The sequence below is a fragment of the Aplysia californica genome, unplaced genomic scaffold, assembly GCF_000002075.1.
Source record: "Aplysia californica isolate F4 #8 unplaced genomic scaffold, AplCal3.0 scaffold00108, whole genome shotgun sequence".
In the NCBI taxonomy this organism is placed as follows: Eukaryota; Metazoa; Mollusca; class Gastropoda; order Aplysiida; family Aplysiidae; genus Aplysia; species Aplysia californica.
This window is the reverse complement of record NW_004797378.1, coordinates 1077990-1099567: the sequence shown is the minus strand read 5'-3', so window position 1 is coordinate 1099567 and position 21578 is coordinate 1077990. Positions and strand designations below refer to the sequence as shown.

General features: G+C 39.4%; 1 protein-coding gene across 1 annotated transcript in view; it reads right to left on the bottom strand.

The window, feature by feature from the left end:
* Positions 1-4716: 4716 nt before the first annotated feature.
* Positions 4717-21578, bottom strand: part of LOC101854632 — a 20392-nt gene continuing 3530 nt past the window's right edge. The window contains exons 2-8 of the mRNA XM_005095604.3: positions 17733-17819; positions 16203-16409; positions 11772-11909; positions 10984-11044; positions 9652-9719; positions 8353-8447; positions 4717-6377 (exon numbers count right to left, since the gene is read on the bottom strand). Of these exons, the coding sequence (XP_005095661.1) occupies positions 6239-6377; positions 8353-8447; positions 9652-9719; positions 10984-11044; positions 11772-11909; positions 16203-16409; positions 17733-17819 (795 nt within the window). The 3' untranslated portion in view covers positions 4717-6238. The remainder of the gene's footprint in view (positions 6378-8352; positions 8448-9651; positions 9720-10983; positions 11045-11771; positions 11910-16202; positions 16410-17732; positions 17820-21578) is intronic.

Here is a 21578-nt window from a genome sequence, read left to right as displayed (position 1 = left end):
TCTGTTAAAATGATCCTGTCCATACACAACCCCCACTGAAATCAGTTCCTTTGAAAGTAAAAGTTCCAATAGCACATCTTTTCTGCAGGTAAGTTGATGCTTGTTTAGTTTGGAATCACAATTGCGCAAGATGATGATGGCAGTGGTTCCACTTCAAAATCCAACGCATTCATGAGAGTATGCTTGTTAAATCTCTTATGAATATTTGACAAGAAGTAAATGCTCACAGCGTGTTGATACCCTAAAATGTGCCAGCAAGGAAGCACATTGTCTTTGAAATAGGCACATTCATATTTCCCATCAATGGTAGGGTGTTCACTTATTACAGCATTGTTTGCGTTGATTTCATCTAACAGATCAGTATCAACAACTGTTATTTTCGTGTGTAGCAAGTCTAGCTGTGATTTAAATGACTTACAACCATGAGGCAACATAATTTTATTCGCCCTTACCAAGAGAGGCTTAGCTGCCTGAAATTGTGGCTTGTACACCTTGGTACATTGGAACTCGGATTCAACGAAATAGTCGGGCCTGGCCTTCAATTTCGTTGAATCCGAGTGTTCGTTATGGCAAACACGAGGTTTTTATTATATAAATAATTACAGGCACTAAGCAAGTAATGCATAAAGGGTAAAGGGAAGTAACGTTGTAGGCTACCCTGAAATGTCTACTTTTTAGCCTCTTTTCGACTTCCTCAGTCAAAAATAGTTTGGTTTCAAATGAGAGGCATTTTCGTGTCTTTGAAGCCATACCGAAATTAAAGCTGGAAAATCCCCCCCCCTCCCCCCCAAAAAAATACACTGAACTCTACCAAACACGCTCTGTACAAAAGGGCCGGTTCGTTCAAATGCACGTCTGTGTCATCTATGGTTCACCCAACAAGTTGTGTTGCTGTAGTGTAAAGCCAACAGCAATGCTTGATTCCACGGATCAGTGCGCAATCCATTATGTAAACCTAAGTCAAAACTAGCATATCATTGTAATATTGATTAGTAATCGGAGTGGAAAATGACAGGCGCATTTGTATCTCTACTGACGTCCAGCGCCCGTCCGCTTGTGCCCCCTCCCCAAAGACACACATACACACAACACAACCACAGGTGTGCCGGTCTCTGAAGTGGAACTAGGATTCAACGAAGTCGTCGGTCCTGACCTTCAATTTCGTTGAATCCGAGCGTTCGTTATAGCAAGCATGAAGTTTTTGTGTATATCATTACAGCCTCCGAGCAAGTAATGTATAATGTATTGAGTAGTTTGGTTTCAAATGAGACGTTTCTTTGAAACCATACCGAAGAAAATGCTTGAATATTCTAAGAAAATACGCTGAACTTTACTAGACATTACAAAAGGGCCGATTCATTCAAAGGCACGCCTGTGTCATCTATCATCTATAACGTACGGTTTGCCGAACAAATAAATTATATTGTTGGTTAGGGCCTGGCATATGGCAACGTTTGATTCTACAGTCCAGTGCGCAATTCATTACGCTGATTTATGTCATGACTAACTTATCATTGTAAATTGATCAATGGAAGGGGGGGGGGGGGGGTAGGGGAATAACTGTGACACGTTCGTATCTGATCTCTACTGACGATCCAAGCCCGAACCACTTGTGCCTCTCCCTACCAGATGTCTGCCTAGTCGGGCGCTTTAGACTGAGCGTTTGTGCGCTAGATCTAATAAACAACATAACAAGAGTGTTTCTTGCGCTGTTCTCTGAAAAATAGTTGCTAGATTCTTACACTAAGTAATGAGCCTTTTCTAATTTCGTGATTGTTATTCAGTAAAGTTACACATATAGCCTAATTACGTTTATCAATAGAATATGTGGAAGAGTAGATCTATACCAATACCAGTGTGAGCAAAATTACGAAAGTAATGGTAAACTGTAAACTTTCCCTTTTCTACGTTTAAAAGTATTTGTATGTTAAATCTAACGGCAATTTTGTTTTTAAAAAATTTAAAATATGAAATATCAGTCTCACGTCTGTAATAATTATCATTTTATGAAAGTTTACACTTGCTTACAAAAGTTGTGCTTTTGCGTGTACTTTTTAACAAGGTGCCAAATGAGTCATTTGCTTATTTTCACAATGGCATACTTCAAACATTCTTTGTCCTATGTTATAAAAAACATCACAAAGTTTTGACATTACAGTACAGGATAAAAACTTTCCAAACAACATGCCTCTAATATTCCGTCCCCGTGGTTTAATGCACCCGGCATAATTTAGTAAAATTTGATCATTTTTTACATAATTTCTAATTAACAGAATCGCATAATTTCACATTTTTGGGCTCAGTTTGCATAATTTCCAAACTTTTCTTGCATAAAACGACGGGGACAAAATATTGGCATTCTGTGGTGTAGTAAGCAAAAATTGTTCACTGAAAAGCCATTTTCATACAATTTTATGGGTTTACGTAATCGGAATTATATGCCAGTGCCTATCTTTCCTTCAAACTTGCGCTGTTGTTTAATATTCTCCGATGCTTCTTTCCGCATATTATTCTGTGTCCAGTGAAATTTGCCTGTCGCTTTCGTATATTTGTCATGTACTGTCGTCTGTAATGTGCTTCAACCAAGACTTCTTCATTCGTTTTTCTAGCTGTCCATGTGATACGCAGCACTAACAGGAATATAAAGGGGAATTACCGAAAAGTTTCTTAAAAGCCACACGATTACCCCCCCCCCCCCCCCCCCCCTTTTCATTGCAATAGAATTTGCGCTTTTGATCCGTCTTCCTTTTCTAGTCAATTTCGTTGATTATCTCGGTCTTTAGTTCGGGTGAATAGAATTAATTCCTTTTGTCTTTGTTGGAAGCCTTCTTTTCCTCGGCCTTGTCGCTTTTGCTGTCTATCGCACCGGTAGGCCTACTTTAGAACCGATGAAGTGGATGCGTGCGTATGCCTGAGCATCAAAGATCGCAATTCAATGAATCAGGAATCACACACTACACGCTCTCCTCTTCTTTTACTTTTTGGCCTAACCTAAGCCTAGGGCTATGATAGATACGCTATCATACTGAACGTCTAGTCTATGGCATATCACTTTTGGAGTGGCTCACGTAACGCGTCTCTCCGCACTATTTCTTTCTGCCGCCTGCCCCACCTCACTCACTGATGACTCGACTGGTCAACCACAATGCCGCACCGCTGACTGCAGGTTTGAAGCCCGCCTGTAACAGCCCCCCCCCCCCCCCCCTTTTCTCCCCAGCCAGAGCTCGCTCGTCGATCACTTCCGCTGTATCCGAGTTCAGGTCTTTCCTTGCCCTGTTCAACCCAAGCACAGGTAATTGAGTTTACATAGAAAAAAAAGGGGGATTCCGGAGGGTCTCGCTGTAGGGATATATCCCGCAGCAGCGGGTGCCACTATACATGTAGTAAATTTCTACTGTATGATGTGTATTGTCACTACCTGACTGTGCGATTGTTCCAAGTCCTGCTTTTTTCTCGTTTTGCATGCTGCAAGGAATTTTCTACGTTTTCTATGAATTTGAATGGTACAGCACGTCCTGTCCAATTTATAAAGAAAATCTATTTTCATGCAATTAGAATTTTTTCTTTGTGGTACCTACTCCTAGTACTACACTGTTGGGTGGTTGGAGGCCACCACTGGGAACTGTGAAGTTTCGTTTCTTTTCTTTGCCTCTTGGTTCAGCTGGTCTTGTTCTGTTCCAGCAATACATGACAAGGTTTTATCGTTAGTGTATTTCTCTGCTCAAACCAAACCACTGTCACTGACCTTTCATACTGATAATTAATTTAATCTTTTGAATCATTCCATAGCGTCCATTTGGTTTTTATTTTTTTTATTTTTTTTTGGGGGGGGGGGCATATCCTTTGGTCTCCGAAGGGCTGCTATGCAGCATAAAAGATTTGACAATGGCAAAGTTGTAATGAAGGGTTATCCTACAGCCTGTACATGTGTTTCTATCCATTTAAGAGATTATGTAAACAAAGCAATTACAGTGGAAACCATATATACAGGTATAACAGGCCCGGAAATAACAGGGATCCGTTAATAACAGGGATTTTTAAAATCCCTGTATCTTCCTACTCTTTGTCTCTATTAAAAGTTATCGGTAATAACAGGGCCTCAACGGAACCCAGTCGGTTATAGCTTGTCAACAATGTGTTACAAATTAAGAAAGAGAGAGAGAGAGAGAGAGAGAGAGAGAGAGAGAGAGAGAGATAGATAGAGAGAGAGAGAGAGAGAGAGAGAGAGAGAGAGAGAGAGAGAGAGAGAGACAGACAGACAGACAGACAGACAGAGAGGGACAGAGAGAGAGAGTGCAGTGATGGAGCAAGCCCATGCAAACCACGCCACTGCAAGCACACGCAGCGCTCCCCAGACTTCGATCAATTCCCAAGCCTTGCAACATGCACATGTAATGTGTCATGCGCAGGCCTGCCACAATGCCAAAACCCCTGTTCGTGGGTACTTGTGGCAAGGGAAACTACCCAAGAATAAATACAGCTGGATTGGTCCACAAATGCTTACTTCTCTTGCATTTCTGATTTAACAGGGTTTGGGTACAACAGGACTTTTTCTATGGTCCCACCATCCCTGTTATATCAGGTTTCTACTGTATAAGGACAGACAAATGTATTATCTACAACCTGGCACATCTGCATGCTATTACACAAAATCATTCATCTTAAAAATATGGAATCTCTCCCTCTCATCCCAAACATGAACTATAACACGTACACTTTTCCCAAAGGCACACCGACATTTATTTCCATATATATATGAAAGCATACATCCACAAGCATCTTCATGCAAGATTTACAGTAACATAAAAAGTAAGAAATTATTCTTTCACACTGTTCTCTTTCCACAAAAAGGCAAAAACACAAGACATATTCCACTGACTGACTGTAATGACACTAAAAGACTCTCCAACATTATATGTTTGATGATGGTAGGAATGACTTTTTACAACTTTCATAAACTGCATAGTGAAAACCATATGTAACAGACATACTCTTATTGTACATGGCAACTCAAACATATCAATTTCACACATCTGACTCAACCCTCTTTCCCCCCCCCCCAAAAAAAAAAAGAAACCTCCAAAAATAAAATAAAACAAACAATAATTTACTAGTAGTCTACCAAAAAAGTTACTACAGTTTGAAAATTTCTTTTCAGCATGAAACCTGATCCAAAACCAATTATTACTGAAGGAGGAGTAAAAGAAGGCAATATGGCTATTTATTAAAGAGAGAAATAGATCTAATGACAGTCCGTGAGTCCCCGCTACATTGTCAGTTGTAGGTGTAAGGATCAGTTGCCTCGGCCTCTTCTTCCTGTCTGCAGTTTTTATCTCTCTCAAATTTTTATTATAAATACAAAATGACTATTATCACCTCCTTGTTTCTCATTACTTTGAACATAAAAGACACTGACAATCATTATGGGGGTGGGAAATATGACAATACCAGAGTAGCTGATCCTGCCTGAATAACATCAATCACTGGATACTTTAAGACTTCACTCCCTTAAAAATCATCCTCTACAATCTATGTACGATAGATGTGGCAACTGCTGCAGATACCACATTTGACTTTATATCTCAAGTAGAAGTTCTGGTAGCACAATTTTGCTCCACTGTGTACTCAAAACTCATAACTCCCTACAAATTACAAACATCCAACGGGCAATACTATGTACGTTGCCACTGGCATTACTGCACACATTTTTTTTCGGTACCTCAAAGAGAGGGGCAAACCATCTTGTAATGTACAATCTTTGATTAAACTACAGGAACAGACTCCACAACAATCCATCCAATCATTGAACAGTTGGGCATGGATAACTCAAACACGTCAGGGAATTGACAAATGTGTTCAATACATCCATAGTTCGGGTAAAATGTAGGGTGAAAAATTAATGAGATATCACTCGGGGGAATGGTCAACTGAATGGGCTATTTGATATTTTGGGTTATCCATGTTCATGTTATCTGAGCCTGGAAGTAATACTCATGTATCCCTAGTTCTTTAAATTTAAAGTTTGGAGATAAATTTTTCTCTCCTCTATAACACTATGTGGAGGAAAAGAGTGTTAATGCTTCACCCACACACAATAGAAAAAGAACTTCCTTTCCTTGTCACAAAGTACACCAGCCTTTGTAGCCATTCATCAATCCAACAGCTTGGGGTTGTGCTGCTCAAAACACACACGTCCACTGAGCGACCAGCGAGAGACTGAAACTCTCAAGCACTTGATCTACAGCTGATGTCTGGGTCGAGGAGGAGGGCGTCTGGGTCGCGGGGGTTCTCGACTCTCAGAGTAGGGAGACATTGTTTGCTTCTTTTTGCTCTTCTGGGGTGGTGGGTTATATGTGGATTCTAGTGAGAGGTCTGAGCTGAAATTCACAAGAATAAATCTGAATAAGAAAAGGAGGGCATCACACAAAAAGTAAAAATGAAAAGAAAAGGACAGGTTTCCTAACAGTATACAGTTCAAACTGAAAGTTTTACTTGAGCCGAAGCTAGCATCTTTGACACCATGAAATGCAGCTGTCTTTCCAGCTTTCCATTAATATTGTTAATTATGTTATTGCTATGACAATCTTTCTGATTTTTTACACTCCCAAAACTTACAATGTTTTCACACTTGACTGAGAAACCATTTTTGACTCATACAGCTAGCTGCCTAATATACTTTCTAGAATGCAACTCACTAACACATCAAACCAGATACATTTTTTCAGTCTCATCAAGAAAAAGAAGGTTAATATTTATTGGATCAAATATCACATTTGGCAAACCCAGAAAAAACACGATATCTTGGCCATTAAAAAAATACAAACAAGCAAGATCATTATGTGATATATGAAAATCTACAACTGTAAAAGGAACACACCGACGTCTTCAAAATCACAGAGGCAGTGTCTATAGTTTGTTCATTTTCCTCTGACAATGTTAAAGAAAAATCTAGCTCATTGACAAATTCACTTATGCCCACGAAACTTTGCCTGGCACTTCTACAGGCTAGCGACCAAACAAAAATATTTTAAAAAAAAATCTTGACTCTGTAATTAAAAAGTTTTTCTCTTCGGGCCATATATCAAAAACAACTCTTTGGAGGCATACAATGGATCACGTCTCCACGTATTACAGGTGACTCTAAAAAATTACTCACCCTGTCTCTTGGAGCTACGCAGATTTGTTTGTTTCTTAGCAGAATAATCACAAAGATCAAAGAAGGACGGGAACTTTTTGTCAAATATATTTTTCTAAATTCAGGAAATGAATAATCAAAAATCGGGCTCCGTCATGGGGACCTATCTATCTTTTCGCAGGTACATGCCAACTTTCAACTCTGTAGCTGTCGCAGTTTTATGGGAAAAGTGAGTGTTTCCAAGTTGCCAAATATATAATAGACTAGCAAATTTGGTATTGATAGGTGCACTTTTTATTCCTAAATACGAATCCATGCTGTGCTTGTAGCTTAATTCGTACAGAAGAATTAGATCCAGATGACTAACAGGGCACTCAAGTAACATCTTTTAGGAAACCAGGAATGTCAAATTTGCCAACTTCTGTGATGTCCATGGTACGACAAAAAGTTTAAAATTATACATTTTCGTGATGTATCAAGAACATCATAGAAGAAAGAAGGGGTGAAAATTAAAGACAAGAAATATCTTACAAGTATTTTTGACAAACAAGAATTGTGTATTTTCGTTAACTTCTAAAACAGGACCAATATCATCATCATGTGCCAAGTCTGAAACAGACATTGGCAATCATGGATCGACATTCATGTCTCTGTACAGATGATCCCAGGAAACTTACATTAACACTTTCCACCCACACAGCGCGCAACACTTATCCCCACGGACCAGGATACAGGTGCGGTACACGCCATATCACACCGGCGCCGATCGGTGTCCCATGGGGGCAAAGTGTTAACCTGGTCTCTCCCCATCACCCATCTGATCAAGTAAATAATTTGCTCTTACTCTACTTTTTCACTTCTTTTGCCTCCTGTATTTCCAGTGAGAGCAAGATGTTCAAGACCATTATGTTAATTCAAATGTCCCTGAAACCTCATTTGTCTTTTCCTTTTTGCTTTTATTAATGAGAGCCCCAAGCTGGGTTTTTTTCAGCATTACCTCAATTGATCTCCCCCCCCACCCCCCCCTTCCACAAAATTCTCAACAGTCACCATTTCTGTTGCCTGTTTTTTACTTTCACTATCTTTTGTAAATGTTCTACATTTACAGCTGTACAAAAGAGTTGACTGCACGTACAGCCTTTTAAATTGTTATTTTGGTCGTCATTAAGATATTTCTAGTTTTCACGATTAGACACCATTTAAAGAAAAAAACTTACAAGAAGTAATTGTAAAAAACAAAGTTGTAGATGATGATGCCAAAACAGGTCATGGTGGTCAGCACGATGTAGAGAGCCATGTGGGAGCTCTCCTCCTGCACAAAGAAGGAAAGAAAATATTATCGTTACCCAAAAAAAAAAAACCCACAAAAAAGTGGAAAATTAAGTACAGAAACTATTCTAATATGCAAGAACTGACCAAAATACAAATATGTTTAAGATGATTCAGCTGCCAGAGGCTAGATCTACCGCTGGGTCTAATGATACTTTAACTGAAAAGGAGTCAGGGATAACGCACAAGACTTTACTCATGGAGTTGGTCCTAAAAACCAGTGTGTTAACCTTTTCCCCCTTTGTCCAGACTGTGCATTCATATATATATATACACATAACATTTTTAAACTCTAACAACAATTAAAGACACAGTAAATAAAACAATGAACCAACCTAATTTCTTCTAGTATCTCGATTTTAATTTAGGATTCTAGGGAGGTAGGAAAAACAAGAATTCAGGGTTTTAACTGATTCCGTCCATTTGGCCGCTGACAGCCGCTCCGAGTTCTTCCGTTGCATCCATTCGACCGCTGTGAGCGGCTCAACAAAATCCGAAACAAATGAGCACTTTTTAACTTAGTTCCTACTTTTTACGTTGTCGAAAGGAAGTAGAACTTGTAAACAAACCTGACCTCAAACTCTGAGCGCCAATATCGATAGAAACTCAGCGAAATTCTTGCAAAAATCGTTGTTTTGTTGTCGTGATGTAGGCTAGATCTAAGGGTACATAACACAGAGCCTGGTATAAGAAAAAGGCCCCTCAAAGAAAGATATTCAACTAAATTTGTGAAATTCTTGCATAAATGTGTGCTAGGGTGTTATCGCTACAATTTTGTATTGATTCCTATGGATTATAAGGACTTGTAGAGCTGAGAAAATGCGGTAAGTCGAAATTTTCGAAGAGGTGTTGCGCAATTTTTTTCCCTCATTTGTTTTTGTATGGCGGAAAGTACAATACAAACAGATTATAGGTCATTGTTATCGGTAAAAAAAAATTCCTGTATTGATTCCCACCACTTTGGTATATGACAATACATATTAGAGTAACTTAAAGCTTCACAGTAATGCATTAAATAAATGCACCCCAAGTCTAAAACTGAACAAAGAAAAATAATTGTCCAGAGCCTGAAAAAATCATGGACGGAATCAGTTAAGGGTTAAATGAAATTACACTGCTGAAAGGGAGCATTTAACAAAACATATTACCACCATTACCATTGTTAAGTTTAAAAATAGAAAACTTACCTGCTGCATAGGAGTGTTCCAAAACTTCATGCAAGTGAGAAAAGAACAAACATTTTCTACCACAGTGTCTGAAAAGAAACCCCCCCCCAAAAAAAGCGTTCACTTAATGTGAGGAGAATAGTGTATAAAACTTTTATAAAAAAAGACATTGAATGACTCATACACTTACAGTCAAAAAATTAATGCAACCTGAGACCATGACAAATCATAGAGATATCAAGTGGTGCGAAGCTATGTCAATTTATTTCATTAGAAGACATATTTATCTGTGAGAGCTGAGCTTGAGCATCAACAATTATGTCTTCAAATTAAATACATTGCCATAGTTTCACACTACCATTTGCATATTATAATATATTCAGGGTACCCAACCCAGTTCGGCGATACAGACAACAAATTTCAATCATCAGTTCACTGTTGTTGGCTGTATAATGATTCTGTTTTTATCATACATAAATATTAAGTACAGGTACATCAAAGTCTGTCGGGCGTGTGTTCATTCCATGAATATAAAACAGGGAAAGCCTTATAGGCTATAAAAATACGAAAAGGGTGGGAGTCAGATTTTAAAAAGAAGAGGACATTTAAAGGCATAACTGTAACTGAATATGTCGTTTGAGCATAACTGTTAGATCTAGTCATAAAAGGGACAATTTAGTCCCCTTTCCACAAATCTTAGGTTTAACTTCCATAGCACTGACTAAATCTGCCCCCCAAACAAGTACAGAAAATAACAACTTCACTCAAAACAGTCAAGTTTAAAAAATCATTCAAGTAAGAAAATTAAATCACTCTTGCTTATATAAAATAGAAAGATCTACAGCAATGATATCACTCAAAATAATTGACACTGACTTTCCCACGGGTCAGTGGGAACATCTGTTTCCATTAATTATGATTTCCTTTGATGGTAATGAGCACAATGTATAGCTGATGTTCTATCAGAGAAAACCTCTCTGCAAAACTTACGTTCTAGTCTATACAACAGAGCAGTCTTTTTAAAATGAAGACCATTAACCTGCAAAAAGCTTTTTTTCTCTTCTATCCGAGCTTACTTTACATTTACTTTTTTACTTTTTCATCCTCAGTTGCCGTTAAGCGTCGGGGGGAGATGTAGTTTTCTATGGTAGGCCAGCTCCGCAGCTCTTTCAGTTGTAATGTTATGTATTCTTAGGGTTTCCTTCTATCCGAGCAACATTTCTAAACAGAAAATCTGGCTAAATCAAAGAAAACCCAGCAGTTTCACAGATTTGGCTTTAAGTAGACGCCACTGTATTTCCTTCTAAGGACATTTTTTATGAGACAGGTTGTCGAAAACAAAAATTCTCTTACCTTTAATTGATCTGCTCTGATTTTTTGTCACACTTGCTGGGATACACTCATCAACAAGTGCCTGGATTAAGAAAATAAAAAATGAACAAAAAACGGTAAACAAACTTACTCTATCACAACGTTCAAAGGTATTTTTCCCATGCAGAGAACAGTGTCAAAGAGAAACTATCGCCACTTATATGACTATATTGTGTTGCAAGTGCCGTAAAGCACTCACTTAAACAAAAAGAGAATCTAAAGTCTACATATTAAATCTGCCAAACAGAGGTGGTTTTGAGGCAAATGTGAGAATAATGGATAAACTAGCAAATTGTAGTGGGTCACCTTTTTCATATTGATGGAGATCACCACAACGAAAACAAAAGTGAAAAATCTCTGATAGGAAATATTTTCACTGATCTGCAAATAACGCAGAGCACTAGACATTGAGACAAACTTGCCATTTACAAGTACACCCTTTACGTTTTCCACACTGAATTGGTATCGTTGGCAAGCTGGTCAACTGTTCTAAGCCCAGAAAGGAATACTTTTAAGATAGAGAAAAAACTGTTTCATTCTTTTTTTTTTTAAGTACATGAACTATGAATCTTTTTAATGCTCTTTTTTTCAACATTTAGAATTTGAACTTTGACAAAATACTTCACAAGCACATTTAAAAACTGAATTTTTTTTTTTTAATTCAATATTTTGGGCTTAGTAAAATCTGAACAGCTAGCCAATGGTATACTTTTTTCAAACCAAACAGAAAACAAAGCATTTGTTTCATCGTGTTTGAGTAAGAGACATACCTCACACTGAGAGAACAGATCTTTCATATCATCTTCCATGCACAATGCAATGTCCCAGTAGTCAGGCGTGGACGCCCCCGACACAATGTCACAGCGGAACACGTCGCAAACGTCAGCCAGGCACAGAGCATTCTCACTCTGTTGGCAGAGAAAAACTTGATTGTTTGAAATCAAGGAGAGACATACTACATGCATAATTGTTTTAAGCTAGTCTAGCTATTCATATACAATCTAGCAGGCACATAGAAAAATTAAAAATTGGCACGACACGTTAATCTTTTTCTTGTAATGTACGAATTTTGCTAATGTTTTAAATACAAAGAATAGAAAATCCCAGATATTTTTAGTTTTAGTAAGAGCTTTATGGCACTTGCAACACAATTAGGTCATATAAGTGCCGAAGATTTGAAATGGTACTAGATAGTATGTAACAAACAAATAAAAGGAGGGATAAGAACAATATATTTTTTATAGGAAAGAAGAAGCAAACCACATCAGATCACCTGCTAAACAACCAAAATTCTGCAGGGTGTCCAGCAATATTTCCTGAAAAAATTTACTACCTGGAAAAAAATTTACTACCCAGCAAATCAAGCCCCACACCAGCTCGAAAAAGGGAGTTAATTTGCGCTATCAATAACATATATATTATTATTACATAACATATGGAACGAAAAGAACACACAACAAAGTCCAGTCGACAAAATGGAGGATAGACAGACGATCGCAAGCTTGCTTGCAGCTAGATTTAGATTTAGTAAGGTTTTTACGGCGCTTGCAACTGCATAGGTGATATGAGCGACAAGGGGTGGATGTCAACAGAGAAGTCCAAGCTTCGACTATCAAGGCACCCCGGAAATAGTAGTTCACAAGTACGACAAACATACAAAAAAAAGTAGAGGAAAATGACGATAGTAAAGAAGAGGACAGAAAAGGCAGCAGTGTCCTCTACGCGGGTCCAGCACAGTATGAGCATGACATTGATAAATCAGCCCATTTACAATTCTACTGTGCATAAGAACATGTTAATATCCTCCCTTTGGGAATGGCCTAAAGACGTTTCAGTCAGTAGCACTGCCTTGGTGGAGGTGGGAGGGGGAGGGAGGGTAGATTTATACCTAATGTGTACACACAGGGTGACTACCAAACCGACTTCTCCATTTTCCAGGGCCATGTTACACAACAACAACGCGCGCACACACACACACATGTAATGACTCGAGTAAACCTATTCAGTGTGAGAGGTGTAAGAACTGTGAGAGGGCAAGAGGCAGTGGCACTGAAAATCTGCCAGTCTTGAACAGAAAGCTACAGTATTGTTCTAATTTACTATCACCCAACAAATGAAATGCGAACACTTTATTTCAATAACACGGCTTACAAGGTATGAAGGATCCCGATTCCACACAAGGCCTGCACCAACGCGCGCTTTGCAGAGGGCTCTAAATCTAATCAAAATTCTGAAATTTGCTTACAGTTTTTGTCCTCTGGTGTTGCCTTCATCCGCTCCTCCCTCCCCCGAGTGTCTCTTTAAAAAAATCAATAATCCCTGCCCTATTCCGTAGTCCTATACATCGTAACGCTCGACTTTTTAATGAACTTTGGCGACCCCAACAAACGCCGGTGCTCACTGATGCCGTACCTTGTAGTGAAGGTTCACTGACCTGTCACGCTGGCGAACCCGACAATCTAAAAATCGGACAAAGCTTGTATTTTCTTTTCACCCCCCCCCCATCCACACAAGTGACAGCACAGTGAAAGGTCCGAGTAATTATTAAATTTTGTTTGCATGGTGACACAGCATTTATACTGTACAACCTGCATATTACAAATGTTGCGTTATCAGTTTATCTTCGTCAAATTTCAGGGTGGTAACGAAAGCGAAAGTAGATCTTGATTTTCCCGATCGAGCCTCGGTGTCACATACACTTCCACCTGCCGCCATAGCCGGCTTTTCGCGTGAAACGTACTCTCGGACGGAGAAAAGGTGAACGAATAATTATATCACAATCGCGACCTGCAAAAACGGAGTCATGTACCAAGGCTAGGGTTCACTGAAAAGTCTTGCTGGCTTCATCACTCAGTATGCAGGCTAATTTACGACCGTTTACCAAATTTTTACTACCTTCGAGACAAATTTACTACCATTTGCGACCTTTACGACCAGGGCGTCGAATTTACGGCTTTTTTACGACTATACGGCTTTGCTGGACACCCTGTTCTGGACTTTATGAAAAACTGTTCACTGTGTGCATGTTTCACTAAGTGCACGCTGGACTGTAACGCTCTAGCGGAGAAGCTGACCAGACAGCTGAGTTTAGTTTTAGTAGAGGTTTTATGGCGTTCACAACTGCATAAGGTCATTTGAGCGCCAGAAGACTAGAGGTGTTACAAGAGAGTAACAAACATAAAAAGAAGAAGGGCGATAGATGTTTCATAGGAGAGAAGCAGCAAACCACACCCGAGCACCCTCCAACCACCCACAGACAGATGAGCATGTCCTTCAGACCTGTAGAAAACACCACAAAGTGAGAGGAAGAGAAGAGGTCAAAGACTGATTCTTGCCAAGATAAATTGAACGGGTTGGAAGTTATGCTACAGAAGACTACATTTTCAGTTAAAGTTGGCCTCTAAGACACCACGTGTAAAGGCATACAAAAAGAAAAAGGGGACTTGTGACCATCTTTGCGTAGAATGGAAAGCCAGACAGAAATAAAGCACAGCGTCAAATTGAAAGGAATAAACAACAACACCTCTGCCGTTCCTTCTAAATCTCCACTTAAGTGTGAACAGAGGATCTAAATGAATAGCAAATAGCAGTGGCCAGAGTAACTCACTTTGTCTCTGAATTGTAGACAAAAGAATTATTTTCTTTTTTTGAGCGAATCTGCAATGTGTATAATCCATAGCTGCCACTCAGGAATTTCAAAAAAGGAGGAAATTCACGCAAAGGCGTACATGCGCTCTCCTAAGGCCGGAGTAAAACCAGTGAGATCCAGAGGCAATATACTAGAAAATCTAGCCTACAGTTTTGGAAGGGAAAACTGTCATGTTTGTTAACCATAGGCAACTGAATTAAAATGTATTTGAGAAAAAAAAAGGCAGTAAGTTGACTAACAAGCATTTGAGTCAATTTGACACAGTTTGGACTTGGTCGACTTGGTGACTAAAAATCCAGTGTTTGTTGCCAGCTGGTGTCTCATTAAAAGATTTCTTTCACTTTAAACATGCACATCGATGTAGAGCAGTATTGGATCAAGGAGGCAACACCTTTGCTGCTGTACTGAGCGATTTCTGAACTCCTATACAATTGCGGCCTCGTTTGCACTTAGTGCCCCTGTAGTGTGTTTCTTACTTAGAGATCTAAACTGAATTAAAATTATAGCCTAGGCTGTCTAATCTAGATCTAGAATCTAGATATCTAAATATGTGTAGATCTATATTATATCTAGAGATAGATTATCTAGATCTAGATTCACGGTCACAGCCAGAATAGCCGTCCTGTAAACAAACGGGACCGCAATTGTACAGGAGAGCCGCAAGCCGCAACTTTATTGAACCAAACGCAAAGGGCAGCAAGCCGCTCGTTCAATTTTCTAATGAATTGCTCAAGTCGAACACCGGCTGCTTCTTTCATATTCCAGCACCTTTTATTTTTGCATTCTGCATCAATTTCTCTCGAATTTCCACCGTTTTCAATGACAACTCGGCGCGCCAACGTCCCGATGCTCGATCGACACTGTGTTGCTCCACAATAAACAATGTGAAACTAGCGCTAGGCCAAGAGGAGCGGAAGTAGAAAACTACGGGTGGACATGCACAAGCCGCGTTTCGTCTCTCTCCCGGTTCGGTGTTTTCCGCGTGTAAAAAAAAAAGTATCGCAATTTGCGACCGAGAGTGGTCCAGCGGAGGAAGGAGGAAAGTAGCGGGAAAAACTAGAAGAAGCGGAGTTTCCGCTATTTAGCGGGAAAGTGGCAGCTATGAAATCTTATACTATACTGCAGTCAAATGACTATGATATACTAGTTTTATCACGTTGAAAGGAATGTTGGACATTTAGTGCACAGAACAGATGGACAATGCAGCCATCATTGGGACCAAGGCGGACGGAGAAACAAGAACATTCTTGCAGCTGATTTTTGTTATATCTTTCACATGTCATTTTCCAGCTTTTTGATAACCATAAATCACTTCAGAAATTTTGCTATTAAGTGCTGCTCTGTTACTCAAAAGTGAGAAATAAAGTTTAAACTGAATATGCAAATTGATCGAATAAAAAAACCCCCTAAAAAATAGGACAGGAGAAAGTAATGTCAGATAAGGTAAAGTGAATATCCTGCTGACTCTGATGACCCCTGACATTTTTCAGCTATGCACTCAACCCTTATAATTCACCCCAAATCCAAGAGCAAAAATAAGATTTAAAAAAACCTGAATGTGTTCAGAGTGACGATTCCCAAAGTGAGCATCCAAAAAATACTCTGAGACAAAGGCCTTGCCGCAGAAGTCACAGGCCCAGCGGCCAGTGTTCTCCATCATCTTGTTGTCCTCGTGAACCATGTACATGTCTCGGTCTGTGGCAAACTGACATTCTGAGGCCAGAGGAACTCTATGTTCTTTGAAAGCAGGCAAAATTTTCTGAAGAATAGAAAACAGAAAATTAAAACAAAGTGATGATATTGTTTGTTTAGTAGAGGTTTTACGGTGCTCGTAACTGCATAAGGTCATATGAGCACCAGAAGATTAGAGGTATTACAAGAGAGTAACAAACATAAAAAAGAAGGAGGGGAGATGAGGACGACAGACTTTTTATAGGAAAGAAGAAGCAAACCACACCAGAGCATCCGTCAACCACTCACTGTGATGATATTAATATCACAACTTTCACAAAATGCACCCTATAGAACAGTCCCTATCCGTACGCCGTGTTTTACTATCGTATCCATACGACTTGGGGAACTCTGTGCCACCACTTTTAAAGAGGAAATGTACTCGTTAATCTGATCCGTATGCTTTACATAGCAGTCTGTCAAAATGATTTTTTGAGAAATACTGAAAGTGTCAAAGAGATCTTTGTACTAGAAGAATTCTAAAATGTGAAAAATACAATCCTAGGGGTATAAAATGACCCCAGGGCATACGGATAGGGTTAATAAAATGCCCCATAGCGGGATGAAGAAAATACACCACGGAGAAATATGACATGGGTCAGTTTACCAGCCTTACAGAATGACAAGAAGTATGGTCTTATAGATCTACATCAAACACGTTAAGCTCTTCGTCTTCAGAACTGAATAACAAACAAAGAACTTTAAAGACCTTTATAACAATAAAGTGTGTGGTCAGTTGAAGGTGCTATTACTAAAGGAAAATAAAAAAGGAAATAGAAAAGGCCATGCACTTCACTTGCATCACACATTTTGACTAAGGAGAGTCAATGGTGCATTGACTTGTTATCCTCTGGAAGAGAAAAACATGAAAAAAACTGTTCAAACTAGAGAACTCATTACTAAAACTTTTAAAGACAATCTATGAAACAAATATCTATAAAATCAGGCATTTCTTTGTGCCTTGTGTTGAAAGATTATGAGGAATATTTATGAATGAGGGCAGGGACATTTCTAAAAAACATGTGAATAGAAAAATCGTGAACCAAGATAACTTTTAACACAATATGATATGATGACCAAAGACTAAGAATTTTGATTAGTTTGAGTGAAAGTCTTACGGCACTTGCAACAAAATATATAATAAAGTCATATAAGTGCCAAAGATTAGAGGCGTTACAGAGAGAAGGATGATAGATCTTGATAGGAAAGAAGGAGCAAATCACACCAGAGCACCTGCCAACAACCACAAAGATTAAGAATGAATAAAATTTGAAAAGGTAAAACAATGATATAGAAATTATTTGCTTTGTCTGCTTTCACATTTTGTCAATGAAAAAGATATGTGTCTTACCTCTTTAACGATACGCGCAACCACTCTCGATTGATCTCTGGAACATATCTTTGTTGAACACACCAAACCATATTGCCACACGCATACCTTCAAAGAAAAAACAAAAGAAAATATGGTGCACAAATTAGCTACCTCGGAGGACGAGAGTGTCATCATTAATGAGGGGACCTGAGCAAAATTGAAAAATGACTGGGATCGAACAGTTTTGACTAATAACTTATAAATCTTAGAATGGTACAGTGGAGTCCACTTATAACGAGTCCTGAAATAACGAGAAGTCTGTTATAAAGACACTGTTCTAAAACCCCCGTTTTTTCCCTTCTTTATCTTTGTAAATAAAATACTGCTATTGCGCCATCAGACAAACATGCCGGTTATAACGGAATATTGCTGCTGCTGTGCACAGCGCACAGACCAATTAAACATAATATATAAACAACTCGTCAGTTGAGAAAGTTGTTTGTGATCCCGAAACAAAGAATGAGAGAGCCCATGCGAACCAACAATGGAAGGCCGGAGCGAATGAGTGGAGAGGGTGTGGCACGTGCAGACACGCAGAACGCATCGCGTGATACTGATAGGCCTGCATTTGTTTCTTTGAGCAGGATTTGGAGGACCACGGATATCTCATTACAAACAAAGCTTAGAATTTTCAACTCAAATGTGAAGTCAGTCTTGTTGTATGGATGTGAGACGTGGATTGCATCCCATATGTGCATAAAGAGGATCCAGGTTTTCTTGAACAAGTGTCTGAGGAGGCTGCTGAGGTTCAAATGGACAGACAGGATCACCAACGAGGAAGTATTAAGAAGAACCAGACAGAGCCCGTTCAGAGATGAGGGGGGAAGATGACGTTGGTGATGGATTGGACGCACTCTCAGGAAGTCAAGCAGCTGCAGGGGTAAAAGATCAAGGGGAAGACCTCGTGGAACCTGGAGAAGAGTCACGGAAATGGATGTACAGAAAAGTGGGAAGACGTGGAGTGACATCAAGCGACTAGCCCAGGATAGGGAAAGGTGGAGAGTGTTTGTTTGTGGCCTATATCCTGCCCCAGGGTGAGAAAAGCAATGATGATGTGCACAGCGCACAGATCAATTAAACATATATAAACAACTCGCCAGTTGAGAAAGTTGCTTGTGATCCCGAAACAAAGAATGGGAGAGCCCATGCAAACCAACAATGGAAGGCCGGAGCGAATGAGAGGAGAGGGTGTGGCACGCGCAGACACGCAGAACGCATCGCGTGATACTGATAGGCCAGCCCAGTCTAGTTTATCTAGGCATACCGTGCCTCTCATTTCTCTGGTGCGGGATGGAGAGGTCACAATGCTGTGATAGATGGAGTGACTGTGTGACTGGCGCAAGCAGACGTAACGCACCACAGGGTGTGGTGGGGTGGGGGACAACACAGCGGGTGAGTTAGCCTAGAGCCAGAGCCCCTTCTTTCTGATCGCCAACGCCGAGCTGTCAACATTGCTAGTGCTAGAGAAAGAAACCTGATTCGATTTTTGATCAAGTAAGACCTAGAAATCAAGTTGAACAAAATCATCATCAGGGGAAATACAAAAAGGAATAAACAGAACACTTAACTCATAGATTAGGCCTACTTTACTATTTCCCTTGGATTTATTACTGGATCCATTATAGCGAGAATCCTGCTATAACGGACATTTCACACCGGTCCCCTCCCTCTCGTTATAACAGGATTCCACTGTACTGAACAATTATCAGGGCTGATGCTGTAATACATTAATTCAGTGACCACTGATACCGACACAGCCTTGATAGGCCTCAAACGAAAAACCCCCAAACCGACACCCACGTCACTTTCAATTTCTGGACACTCTTTTTACACTATTTACCAACCCACGATCGCTCTCAGCAATCGCAAAAAGGGAAAGCATGTTATTCAATGCCTGTTATTACAGTAGTTGTGTCCCTTGATTCATTAGGTTTTTTTTATTTTTTATTTTTGCTGCTTTTTTTTTTGGTGAGATGAGTTACAGCGGGCATTTTAAAAACCCAGCACTGTTTTGTCATTTTAGGTTGAATTTGCACATCATTAATCATCCAGTCTCTAAATGAAAAACAAATTATTTCTTTGGGTTCTGATATTGAACAAGGCATACGAGAAGGTCGCAAAAGTGATTAAGAATACTTAGAGATTTCAATGATTCTGTAAACCGTTAAAATGGGTAAAACAAAAATGTGCTTTTGTTAGTTGAAGTTTTCGCAAGATCTACTCCTCTCTCTCTCTGAATACTGTCTATCGCAGTGGACGATCAAATTGACAAAAACAAAGATAAAAAATGATGTTAAAACACAAAAGTAAACTAATCTGGTCGTCTACAAAGATGCTACGGCTATTTAACTTTTCGAATCGAGCCGAACTACACGGGGCGCCATTTTGTTTTGCCAGGAAGTTCTCCCCCCCCCCCCCCCCCTCTTTCTTTCTCACTGCCCACAGACAAAATTGCATGCTTTCAACACAAGAGTGCTGGAATGTTTGTTCAAGGTGAACGCTACACTGGTTGGCCTAGGCTATCATGGTGAACGCACACTGGGTGAGAATAGCCAAAAGGAAGTGGCCTACTATATTTACACTCTACTGGAATGGGGCAATAAACCTTGAGAGATGCAAAAAATTATAAGGTCTAGATCTATACTCTCAAAACAAAATGCGCCTCGCGAAATATCACTTCCGGATTTTCTAAAATTACAGAGACAGAAGCGTCAGCCTACAAAAGCGATCGGCAAAATAAAGAAATTTAGCTTTTTGCAGCAAAACTGTCTCAAAACTGAAAAAACGAGAGGCTTCATGATGTGGAGAATATTTTAAAGAATCTTTTGGCAAAAACCAGATGTCGATCGATGCAGCCATTAAAAAGCCTTTTGAATAACAAAATTCAGCCACCACAAATAGATAATAGATTCTCACCCGGGGTGAGAATAATATCCATTTTAATTCTCACCCAGGGTGAGAATAATTATTCTCACCCCGAGTGAGAATAAAATAGTATTACTCTCCCCCGGGCTGAGAATGCAATGGATTTTTATTCTTAGGCCTACCTGGGTGGGTTGAGAACAGATGATACAAAATAATTTGTGAATTGTAAGAGGTTCTTGACCTGCCCCAGAGTGCTGGCCGATTTTTCTAGGCTCCCGCGGAGATTGTTACTGTTTCATTTTTAAAAATCTTGAGGCACGTATATCTTCACCAAAACCCAAGACAAGTGTATATATTCTAAATTCAGAAAGGAATTCACTTGCCACAGTAGTATGTTTTTAAAAATAATAGCCTTAACTGAAAGCTGTTTAATGAAATAATGTTAGTAATAGTTTGTCATTGTGATGTTAGAACTGGCATTTGCTTACTTGTAACACAAAAAAAACATGTTTAATTGTTATCCCTAACAGAACCCACAATTATTTATTAAGGAACGTAGTGCCTTGACACTTGACCCTAGGTTTATTTTTTCTTAATTTTGATCGGTTAATAAACCATTTAAGATTAAAATTTTGGCCGTCGTTAGTCCGAATAACATTTTTTCATATTCGGACTCGAGTCCGAATTTTAAAAGTTCTTATTTGGACTCGAGTCCGAATATGAAAAAATGTTATTTGGACTCGGGTCCGGAAAAAAGGAAGTGTCTTCGATCTATAGATCTAACGTTAAGTCAAGTGCTTCCAATTTTCCGCCATTTTTTAGTTTCCCCCACACCTTATCTGCCGATCAAATGCCCGCCGCCTCATTGATACGCCCCCCACCCCCCCATGTTTCCCACATTCTTTGTTGTAGAAAAAGGTAAAATTGAAGATAAGCAGACCACCTGGCACCTACACATTA